Genomic DNA, 12,482 nt, shown 5'->3' on the forward strand with positions numbered 1-12,482 from the left:
GTTTGCCTAAACATACAGTTGAAATATTTAAAATTATAACATAAGACTTTGCTTTATAAAATGTTATTATTCTTTCTGTGTTGCATTCTTTTGAACAAATTTCAAATTATATTTCCCTGTCAGTTTCTGATTATATATACATGTTAGACGACTAAATCCGGTTAAAGTACAAAATAAAAGCAATTTATCAGGACGAAAACATGTACCTTACACTAAAATATTTCAACACTGTGATTTTGTGCATGGTCCCAAGTAATAAGGAGACATTTGCGTATGTCAACTCTTTTAAATATAGTTCCTATTTTGGAAATGAAACATTGATTTCCGGTTCCTGCACGGGGAAGCGCTTAAACCGCTCCCCACCCGCAGTCACTTCATCATCCTCCTCCAGTCATTTGCTCGCCAGTTAACAGACGCGACACCTTCTCATACATCTCCGGGTGGAAACCTAAAAAAATCGATTTAATTCATTGGAATTTCTCTCTTCGTCGTCGTTATGTTCGTGAAATAACGCCAACCTGGCATGTCCAAGACAGAGGTTCCCGACGACGTGCTGTTAACCCTAACCTTATCCTTAAAACCGAGCTTTCAGTGCGACGTCCCCGCCGTCTTGAGCTCCTCCGCCGGCCAGGACGCCAACATGGACGCGGTCGGCACCGAGGAGGCGGCGGCGGAGGAAGAGATGCAGAAGAAAGACGTCTCCCTGGCAGAAATTCTGGCTCTCTATAGCCAGCCCATTAACGAGGAGCAAGCCTGGGCCGTGTGTTATCAATGTTGCCGCACGCTGGCGGCGAAGCGACCGCGACGGAAGGGCTCCAAGAGTTTCAGCGGTGGCTGCGGTGGAGACACACCGCGGAGGATCGAGGGACCCGAGGATGTCCGAATTAGCCGTGATGGCACCGTCACGCTGCGCCTTGAACGCACCACAGGTACTAGCTTAAAACAAAAACAAAAAATAAGACGAATGAAATTAAAGCAGCGTTTAATGAGATATCTTGACGTTTTACGTGAAATTGTGAAATTTGAAATGAAAAAATATAACAAGGAAAAAATAAAAATATTGAGGTAGGTGCGTCAGTAAACAATGTCCCACGTGATGGGGGGCGGTGGGGGTGCACCCTGTTATACAGTCTGCAGCAAAAAGCCAGGCTAAAAATAGTCCTAATGCTAATATGCTAGTTAGTGTATTCAAATTATGGCTCGTTTTTATTGGCCCACTGACATTTTTGAAAATACTATTGAATTATGGCCCCCACAAGAACCTTAATTGGATCCTACATTCTGTTGCAATTCATTGACTGCAACTGATGCTAATAGACATCAACGCCATTTCAACTGAGAAGCGTAGCATTCATTGACTTATGTTTCTCTCACATTAATGGCGAAAGATGACCATATTGACTGGGAGGGTTGCATTCAATGTCAAATTGGATCGTAGGTTTTTTTTTATATCAAAGAAAGCCAATAAGATAATACTTCAAAGAAAAAAAAGCACAGTTAATTTTTAAATTTTAACTTTTCATACTACTTTTGGATCAAGGCATGTTAGCTAATAGGTTAATTTTCAGAGATCCTTTAAAGATGACAGCTGTGGAAAATTATACCAACCCGTGCAGCCTGTTTGACCTGATAACATGAAATTTGCTATCTTTATTAGAGCTAAAATTCCAAGCAAATAGGTTTTAAGAAGTCAGGAACTCTTTCATTAGCAACCTTTACTTTTATAATTGTTCAAAATGACCAAGATAGTGTGACATTTTATTATCCACCCAGTTGTTTTGTTCCTTTTCATCAATTCTAACGCCACCCATGTTTTTGGTACAAGTGTTCCCAAGCTAACTGCTAATGGGGTTGGAATGTCACTCTGCCACACTTGATTGTGTTGGCACTGCCCACAAACCCAACAAACCTGACCACGAGGTGGCTACGCTAGGGTTGTCAAACATATGGCACGTGGGCCAATTTTTAAAAACAAAAATTTTGAGTTCTGTTCATTCTCGTTGGCCTACTATTTTCAATGATCTGGGAATCATGGGAAATTTAGACTAATTTTGCTTACCAATTGCTCCAAAAACCCAAATTGTACCGTTTATAAATTGTCATTTAAACCCTAAAAGCATTTCAGTTTGTCTGAGTTCCTGTGGGAAAAAGTCTAAAAGCTCCCCGCGCAAACGCCACACAGAGGTCCTTGTGTCTCTTGGCGTCTCGTTAATGGACGCCCCTTTTATTTTCTCTAACGTCTCCATTTTTGGTGACCTCAGCGCGCGGCGTGTTGGCTTTCACGGGAACGAAATTCACATGGCGTGTTCACATAAAGTGCCGACACGGAAGCTGGCGTGGGGGTCAAAGTTTCCATAGGGCGTGAGGTCGTTTATGTCTACAACTGAAGCACTTGGTGACACTTAAAGTGCCATTTTAAGCTACTTTGTTAAATACTACAAACTTGCCAATGGGTTTTTCAGTGTTAAAATACATTTAAAAACTTTTTTTTTTACAAAAAATAGTCACAAAGAGTAAAAAAAAATACATCTTATTACTTTTGACATATGACAAGTGCCAGTGTATTATTATATACTAGTTTAAATTAGCATAGTTAGCATTTTATGAAATCTAACTTATTTTTTAATCTACTCTAATTTGATTTTCCTTTCATTGTTATTCATATATAATACAAATAATAAAGTTGTTTTATTGCTTCTTTTTTTGCCCTCGCAGATAAATACGGATCAGCGGCAACATCACTAGAGGTGAGTTAAGCTAAAAGTACATAAACCGCCGCCATTTTGTGTCAAAGCTACGTTTGGCATGTTTTTTATGGCTGCCTTTTCACCTTTTTTGTTTACAAATTCCATAAAGATGGCCCTTTATTAATATTATTGTTAGGCTGTAAGGTTAAATGTATTTAAAATGTATAGTAGTGTATTTAAAAAAAAATCTCACTCAATTTCATAAATTTTAGTGTAGTTTTTAGTAAACAACTAAATTTGACTAATTTTTGGGATGAAGTATGAACAGGACATTCAATTTTAGCTTGTAATGCGAACAAAATTCAGTTTCATTCTTTGTCATGGAATTAGTTTTCATTCTAAAATGTTCTTCCATGTCTAGTGACTGCCATTTAGTTTGTTTTTCTTTAATCAGCAGCTGTAACTACATTTACTCTTTGCCGTTAAGTACACCAAATCTAATTTGGTTGATGAAATTAGCTTTCAGAATCGTTGGAATTCTTCAAAAATCATTTTGAGATCCTTTCATATGAACTCAATGGCAGTCTCGATTTGAAAATGTAACACATTTTGCTATTTCTTAGGTTCTAAATACGCGGGAGAATCTTAATATGTTGAGAAATCATATTGTATTATGATTACCAAAATGGCCGACAAAAGGATTAGCAGCAACCATCTTTGTTGATTCGTTTTTGCAATATTTCTAATTAAAAACAATCAATTATTTGTAGTTTTAGCTTCCCCAAATTTCAATTTCACATCATTGATATTAAAGAGGCCTTTAATCAAAGTTAAAACGATGATGTCAACGTCCCTGTTTTTTAAACTGACCAATGGTAAGTCTGCTTATTTACATCATAACACTTATAAATCACTGTATTGTGACATTACTACTCACATTTTAGATTGACCTTCAACATGTCCATTAGTGTGAGTTTTGTCTTTCCAGTAACAACAACCATTTAAAAAAAAATGCCAAATTAACATTAAAACAGATTTTAGCCTGCCCCCTACATTACCATAAATCCATATTTATATGCCAAATTTTTGGGTTGGGATGATTGAACTTTATAATAAAGTAAACTGACACATTTTAACGCTCATTTGTTGTCATCATGGAATTCTGACAATCAAAATTGAAATTTGAGTCGACATGCTATTTTAGCGCGCTAGCCGTCCCATCCATTTTGACTGAAGTCTTTAGTAGCTCTGTTGGTGTAACTTGAGCTCTGCAGACTTGGTTCATTTTGTTTTTTGCTGACAACTATATCCCGCTATGCGCTTGTAATTGTTTACATCAAACCGTGCTGCTGTTTCGACTGCAGTCTACAGCTTCCCAGATGCTCATGCGTGCCGGCCAGACACAAACAAGCCATTCTTTTAGCACCGTCCACGTTAGCGCTTGACTCACCCCGCATCACGGTCACTCGCCAAAGAGGAAAAAAAACCTAGTTTAATGTTTTGTTGCGTTAAATTGCACATTAACAGGTCACCTGATGACCTTTTTTAACCCCCTTGCTTTTTATCAAATGATAAAAGTCATAATATCTATGGTATTTAATTTGAATAAGAAAAAAAGCTTTAAAGAATGTAAATGGGTCAATTGTATTTTATTCCACAAAGAAGAAAGGCATGTTTTGTGTTTATTCCCTGTGGACAAAATGTCACCTGCACTACAGCGTTAATGGAAATATGAGATGAAACCGGTTTGGCACGTTTTTTTTTTTTTTGCCAGGTTGTTTCCCCGAAATGGACTTACTACTATAGCGTGTACGTTTTTCAAAATATATTTGAGAATCAATAAAACATGAATAAACATGATATTGTTGCTCGTGATCCATGTTGACGATGACCTTTTTTTACAGGTGATTGACTCGCTGGGCGTGATGATCTACAAGGCCCTGGACTTCGGTCTGAAGGAGAATGAGGAACGCGAGCTGAGCCCGCCACTGGAGCACCTCATCGACATGATGACCAACGCGCAGGAGGCACAGAGCGACGACGCATGCCCCGACGAGGGTTACGAGGCCACCGAGGAGGAAGAGGAGGAGCAGGAGGAGGAAGAGCATCTGGCCGTCACCGCCTCGGGCGGCGCCGTCAGCCAAATTCGGAGCTACCGCGACTTGATCACGGTACAACTCTCAATATTGAAACTAAATATTTTACATTTTAAATTACAGAAAATAGATATAATAACATAATCGATAGCTCGACAGATCACATCAAATTGATTCATTCACTACCAAAATAGTACTTATAACCATCAATGCCAGACATGAATAAATGCTACCGGATTTTCCAGTCAGAACAATTGGACGCCTATGAGTCATCCTATGATGCTCCTTGACCTTATAATATTTAGAGTATGTTCTTTGGTACTTATTAAATGAAGAACAATGTATCTTGTAAACACCCATTAACCTTCATTAAGGACACCGGATGTTCAAATGATTCAAATCAAGTATTGCTTCATGCATGTCTTAAAATATTATTACTGCATACAAAAATATGCATGACGCATTCCTTTAAAAAAAACACACAAATTTATGCAATTACTATTCGTTCTTTTACTCTGATTGTGGTTTCAAACAGTTTAGCGACATTTAATCTACGACACGTAACAGTTAAAGCAACATTCCGCGGATAAACGGGTTTTAGAGGTTGCTTGTTTTTTGAATAATTGGAAAAAAAAGTCAATAATGACCATATTAGGAACTGGAATTGTTTCATTCAAACTTTCATACAAGTTGAAAATAGTTTTGGGTTTCACAAGCGATGATTGTGCAGCTTTCGTCAATGAATTGAATCACGTCAATGCAATGTGTGTGTGTGTGTGTGTGTCACTACGCGACATGAGCAACTAATCCCGTGAATATTTCCTGGGCTTATTGTGCTGGAAATGTGTTTTTCAGGCCAGAATGTACAGCGTGACGGGCCTTATCAGGGCCACCTAAGAATATCGGAAGGTGTAGGCGGGCGTAACAACTAAATTATGATGTAATCAGAGAATGGGAAAAACCCATTGAATCAGTGGGGGTTTATGTTAGGAGCAAAGTCCCACTAAAGGACCAGAATTTATTCTTATACATGTTTTGCGATTGTCACTCATGTTAATTAGCCTTTAATTCTTCCTTACAGTTATGTTCTTCCCATCTTCCGAGCCCCTCGGACGCCCCGAACCACTACCAGGCGGTGTGCCGTGCCCTCTACGCCGAGTCCAGAGAACTCTGCACCTTCTTGGAGAAGATCAAAAGTGCTAAAGAGGTTAAATGCCACAAAATGTGTCAATTACACAATGAAAACTGACCTAAAAGTAACCTCTCAACAATAATTTATGGAGCTAAGCTGAAGGGCTAAGTGATGCTAATAAGTAGCCGCAGTATAGCGCATACCAGGGAATTAGCATGTTACTTAACCAGGTTGTACACTCGTAATATTAGCGTTAGCTTGTTGACTTGATTTTTTTTTTGACTCCATCTTGGCAGAATCTTCGCAAAATGGAAGGCGAGAATCCCCAACAACACGTTGGAGATCTGGACGAGTTACAAAATGCTGATTGGGTAAAGAAAAATTAGGCTCACATTCCCATTTACAGGGAATTGATTCAACAAATGTCTCGACAGGCTCGGTTCTGGGTTCAAGTTATGCGTGACCTCCGTCACGGGGTCAAATTAAAGAAGGTGCAAGAGCGGCAGTACAACCCGCTGGCCATCGAGTACCAGCTGACGCCCTACGAGATGCTCATGGATGATATTCGATCCAAGCGTTATAAGCTTCGCAAAGTTATGGTGAGCACTTTTTTGTTAGTCACAAAAACATTCTTAATGTTACAGCTACTTTTAAAAAATATTTATGTTTTAAAATATTTTTTCTATATAAAATAATATCATTTTGGGGGTTAAACGTGACTGTAGTTGTCCAATTTTAGGATTCATGACCTGTACAAAAATGGCAGATTCAATGTTCATTTACTCGGATCCAAAATGGTGGCGCGCACGCGTGCAGTGGCTCTTTGCTCTCCACTTTGGTGCTTTGTTTTTTTTCTTAGTGGGAAAAACGCACTTTGTTGAGTAGCACCACCAGTTTCATCCACAATATATTCTCAATTGTTAGAATAACATTTTCTTTTTTACTCTCCCAAACAAATACGTGGAAAAAAGTATTTTCAACATGATTCTCAATGTGTCCCCCCACCCAGGTGAACGGCGACATCCCCCCAAGGCTTAAGAAAAGCGCCCATGAGGTCATCCTTGAGTTTATACGGTCGCGTCCCCCCCTCAATCCTGTGAGTGGACGCTCCTTTTTTTTAATCCCTTTTTTGCCACGACGCCATGTTACCAAACGCTCTTTTTGTCAGGTGTCAGCCCGCAAGCTGAAGCCCACGCCACCGCGACCTCAGAGCCTCCATGAGCGCTTACTGGAGGGCATCAAGACAGAAAGGAAGCTCCGGCCCGTCTCGCCGGACGTAACCCGGAGGACCCGTTTGGGTAAGGACATTTACTATCATATTTTCTTTCATTAGCGGTCGTTTATATTCGTTAGTATCAGCAAATGATGCAGATACTACCTTTTAGTATACAAAATCTTCCGACACTAAGCTCCTCCTCCACTGCAAGATTTTGTACAAAAAATTCCAACATGTCAACAAAGGCTGGCTCTACAGGTGACTGTATAGTTCCCGTCAAAAAGAACACATGCAGCCAAAGCAGCTAACTGGTCCAATACTTGGAACGCAATACCAATTAACACACTCAAGTGTACGTCTATGTCAATCATCTTAAAATTGGGCTGTTAGAAGAACAAAATAGTGATCACAATGCTGTCTAAAACTCTGCCACGTGTTTGTCTGTGTGTCTAGTGCGTGTCATCCATCATTTATCTTCAACCTACACAAGGAACTAAAGATGGAAATTAGCCATGGGCTACAATCTTAAATATTTACATATACATGTACTCTCCCTTATGAAATATATCAAACTAAATCTTGTAAACTGTTCATTCAACCTCATTGTTCTTTTTATCAAGCGGAAGTAATCTTCCTAACAAAAACAACAATACCAAATTAGACCTCATAAAATGAACCCCCCTTCTTAACTTTTTATTTTATTTCAAAATTGAAGAAAAGCCAGTTGTACAGGAAATTGTCACTGCTGGAATTTGTCTCGCGAACCCAATTGACTGCACCCTCATGCATTATTTGTGCTAATTCGATTGGAAATAAGTGCATTAGTGGCGTACAGTGTTTATGGTGTTCTTTTTTTATTACGTAATGACTTGGGCCTTCTCTTTCCTCCATTCTGCAATCAAACGTGTCAGTCATTCGTCCTCTTATCACGTCTTACAGCTTTGACTCGGCAGGTAAAAAAAAAAAAAGTTTCCCACGTATCACCTGCTTCTTCTGCTATTGTGTAGCCGTGTTTCTTTTTTAAATTTTTTTAGGCAACACACCCTCTGTTTGTATGTTTTGTCTGTGCTGTCCAAGTATGTATTTAAGGCACACCCTTGTCACATGACGCACCATTTTTTTGACTTCACAGGATCACTTAAAAAATGCTTTTACTTTCATGTTTTTAAAACAATTTAGCCCCCAGAAGACAGTTTGATTGATGAGTGTGAAATTCGGCTGGTATTTTTGTCAGAAGATTTTTTTAATACCAATTTTGAATAGTTTTTAAATGAACTCATCCACTACTATAGCAATTGAACAGATTGTATGTCAATTTCCGTCAATGGCACCACTAACACCTGGCACGAATATCCCGTCCCCGCTGTGTCCCAACAGTGAGATTACATTGGCCTGACTGTCATGCTAATCCACACACGCCGAGGAATATGTCCGCTTACATAACCCCCCAAACACGCCTGGGATAAATTCCCCATGGCAGATGACTCGCCCGAACGCATCACGGCAGCGACCTCAATCCTGACAACAAATAAGCTATCTAGAGTTCCACTTTTTTGTGCGCACCTCCCTTCCCCTTTTAGTCACCAACCCTAAGATATGACTCCACCATTTTGTGCCTATTTCAACAATTATTTCTCTTAACAGGTGCGGGGAAAAGCTTCAGTACTCCTCACGATTTATGTTGGACTTCAGGTATGCAACAACATATCCTTAAAATGTACAGATTCCGCATAAAAATCACTTTTTTGTTGCCTTTTAGACACCCCCGATTGTCCTCGAAAGCTAGCCACTAGCACACAGTCGCTAGCGCGCGGCACGGCCAATCAGATGAGTCAGAGGAAGAGAATACTTCACGCACCCACGTTGGCAGAACTCGAAAGCTCCGGCTCGGATGTAAGAAGTCGCCGCTATCCTATTATTTGTCAATTTGGACTGTTTAGTTGACTAAGGTTACTCGCAGGAGGATACGACGACGACAACGACGACGAGGAGTAGCTCTAGTGCCACGTTGTCCTTGATGGACATTTCCCCAGATTCTACTAAAGGAAAAAAATGTGAGTTTTAACAAGAGGAGCCTAAGCCGCCAAATTCAAAGCATCACCACAATAGAGCAGACAATCCAGTATAAAAAAAAAATCCATAAGTTTACTCCCCTGTTATCTTGAACACAAACACACAATGCAATCTAGAGCCTGTGGCATTCTAAGTAATTATCTTTGTATTATTATTATTTTTTTTTGAAGCACCCCCAGCGTTCTTGCCCGTGTCCGCCACGCCGTTGCCGGAGAAGCGGCAGGCGGGGGCTTCCCTGCGCCGGCACTCCATTGAGAAAGCGGCGCTCGCTGATGTCAGTTCCTTCGTTGTGCCGTCCAGGCAGAGCTCAAAGTCTCTGGTATGTCAAGTATTTTATATATATATATTTTTTTACATCTAGTTTTGCCTCCGGCGTTAACTTTTTACAGCACAATTTTGAGCTACCTGAAAAAGATGCTAAAATAAACCCACTTGCTTCTTTTACATTTTTTCTAGTTCAATGGCTGCCAATGATGGCAATAAACATATAATCATTTTTGAAATGGTTTAATAAAACAAGGTAAAAATGAGAATTCAGCCTTGAAAGCACAATTCATTTGACATTTATCGCCATATATGTTGGCCACTAAGTTAGCCACTAAGTTAGCATTCTTCTATGCTAGCCTTATGAAATCTTGCCTGTCAATTACATTGTGGTTGTTTGAATGTTTTACTTTCTGTTTTCACGCTGCAGTTGATGGACAAGGTAACCACCCTTAGCCCCTATTTTTTTCTTTTAAGATGTCCACCTTTAAAAAAACAACCTTTTATTTCCTTCAGGAGGACTTCTGCTTCCCGGTGGAGTGTCTGGCGCTAACCATAGAAGAAGTCATGCACATCCGGCAGGTCCTGGTCAAAGCCGAGCTGGAGAAGTTTCAGCAATACAAAGACGTCTATAATGCGCTCAGTAAAGGAAAGGTAAAAGTGTGCCACGTCATCACTGGTTTCTTTGGTCCTTGTGTGCTTTTTAATATTGATATTTATGTTTTTTTTTAGCTTTGCTTTGCGTGCCGGGAAAAGAGGTTCTCTTTCTTCACCTGGTCATACACGTGCCAGTTCTGTAAGAGGTAATAGTATAAATGTTTCATTTTTTAATGTTTTTTAATTAGTACTGTAAAGAAGGGAAGTGACCTTTTGACCTTTTGCTTTTTGTAGGCCTGTGTGCTCGCAATGCTCCACCAAGGTAAGATGTGAAAAATTATTTTAAGATGAAAATCACTTATTGTTATAGTTTGGCAGATGAAATTCTTGTATTTTTAAATGTTTTAGATGTTTTTTTCGAATGTCCAGTTTTACACCAAAATATATATACGAACATACCAACATACTATGCTAACATACTATACTCTTGTTTATTTTATTCTATCCAGATGCGTCTTCCTTCCAAGCCGTACGCCACGTTGCCCATTTCCTCTTTGGGCCCGAGCGCCACATTGAGTAAAGATGAAAAGGCCGGCGCTTCATCTGAGACGGCGGGGAAGCAGACGTTTGGGTCATCGCAGAACCGCCGCAGTTTACGCAGAAGTGTCTCCAAGTCAGTCAAGGCCATTTTTCCATGTAAAATTATTGTAAGAAAATGTTATCTGCCATCTGTGGCCAAATAACTATCATGTGAGTCTAATATGCGAGAAAATATGCTAAGTCAAGTCGCACCTGACTATAAGTCGCAGCAGGCGGGGCCAAAGTATGGAAAAATATGACTTTTAACAACTAGTGAAATGCATTCTGTGAATACAACTTAATATGCTTTGTACTAAAATGCCTTTTTTCTGTTTGACATCTCGCTCAGATTCTACAAGGACGAAGACACACCACATCCCACCCGCAGCGACCTGGATCTCCCCAAGGCTCTAACGGAGGACTGGGCGTCTATGGAAGTCTGCGTAAACTGTAAGAAATTCATCACCGAGATCATCTCGTCCAGCAAGCGTAGCCTGTCCGTGGCTAGCAAGCGCGCCCGCCTCTACCGCCAGAGCAGCTCTTTCTACCGCAGCTCGTCGGCGTCCGTCGACTTCCGGGCTTCCGCACGCATCGGCATCCACGAGGCTTAGGCCCAATTATGTGGCGGTTTCCTCCCGCTAGCCAAAGCCGCCGTGTCCCACGCTCAGGAAACGTTGGAAGAATGTCAAAACGAGGAAGAATGAAGGAAGGGACAACATTGCTTGTAAATAGCGCCCGATCCCGACCCAGCCAGGTTTTTCCACGTAGCACTCAGGAACAACAAGCGATTGTGGGGACCCCCTCCCCTACCCCTCCCCAGGTCGCCGTCCTTCTTCTTTCGCCAGCATTTTTAGGCCCAACTACACTAAATAATAATTTCCTGACCCAGAATTGGAGTCCTTGCACATTTTATGAGAAATAATAAGCTTTGACCACTCGTTGTGGAAATGACAGTTTAAGACTCATTGAGGATGATTGACGTATGATTGGACGTCTTTTTGTTTCAAATTTTGTCGCAAACTACTTTTTTTAATTTCCTGCTGAATTTCAGACTCATCCCCCTCCAACACTCCATTTTCAAGTGTGCCTGGTGCCAAACAGCTGTTTATTTCTGAATGTTTCATTTTTCTATTTGTACATAGTATATATTATTGAGTATGTACTATACATGGGATTAATCAATGGGCTCACTAGCTTCATATTCATCCCTATTCCGAATGTTGTATATGCTGTACAGCTCCGAAAGCTCCTGGATTTAATACTTTAAAAGGTGCCCAAGAATGTTTTTTTCTTCCAAATCTAAAGCTATTTTATCTTTTCAAAAGTACATTACCGTGCTCATTTATGTCTGGTTTTTCTATCAATATCTACATTTTGCTATTTCACACCAGCGGTTTTCCATAAAGAATTCCTCTTTTGGTCATCACACAATACAAACAATATTTTAAAGCTTTAAATGGCCTTCTGTGACATTTAAAAACCAAACCAGATGTTCGAAAATGACGCTTGCGTTCCTGTTCAACCTGATTTCAGTTTTAGGTTGCTACCTGGAATCTATGCATGCTTCTGTTGTTGTTTAATAATAAAACATTTGAGTTAACAGGTGTGGCTTTAAGTAATTTGTTTGGGCATTTGGCCTAAATATGGTAAGCATTTTTTCTAGGAAATATCAACCTTATAATTATCCTCTCTTCCAAATGTTTTTCCCCTTAGGCGTAGAAATAGAATGTACTTTTAATTATTTTCAAAGCAATATTTTTCCATTCATCTCAACTTGTTTACCATATTTTTATCAATGTACTTCTCCCAAATTTTGCACCAATCTCTGCAATTAGGCC

The 12,482-nt window shown here is 39.9% G+C and overlaps 1 protein-coding gene across 2 annotated transcripts; it reads left to right on the top strand.

Moving 5' to 3' along the window:
* The first annotated feature begins 342 nt into the window (after positions 1-342).
* On the top strand, positions 343-12,244 carry LOC144215260 (protein spire homolog 1-like). 2 transcript variants are annotated; one of them, XM_077744108.1, is made up of 18 exons: positions 343-929; positions 2,716-2,747; positions 4,592-4,858; positions 5,865-5,990; positions 6,212-6,286; positions 6,350-6,514; positions 6,925-7,011; positions 7,084-7,213; positions 8,043-8,084; positions 8,776-8,823; positions 8,891-9,024; positions 9,092-9,185; positions 9,375-9,523; positions 9,985-10,122; positions 10,201-10,271; positions 10,360-10,387; positions 10,575-10,738; positions 10,994-12,244. In XM_077744108.1, the coding sequence occupies exons 1-18, from the start codon at positions 524-526 to the stop codon at positions 11,253-11,255; spliced, it is 2,418 nt and encodes an 805-aa protein (XP_077600234.1). In that variant the 5' UTR covers positions 343-523; the 3' UTR covers positions 11,256-12,244. The 2 variants fall into 2 exon arrangements, with proteins under 2 accessions (XP_077600234.1, XP_077600235.1); XM_077744109.1 differs by lacking the exon at positions 8,043-8,084 and having other exon boundaries at positions 345-929.
* Positions 12,245-12,482: the final 238 nt, after the last annotated feature.

Source organism: Stigmatopora nigra, chromosome 21 (genome assembly GCF_051989575.1).
Source record: "Stigmatopora nigra isolate UIUO_SnigA chromosome 21, RoL_Snig_1.1, whole genome shotgun sequence".
Taxonomy (NCBI): Eukaryota; Metazoa; Chordata; class Actinopteri; order Syngnathiformes; family Syngnathidae; genus Stigmatopora; species Stigmatopora nigra.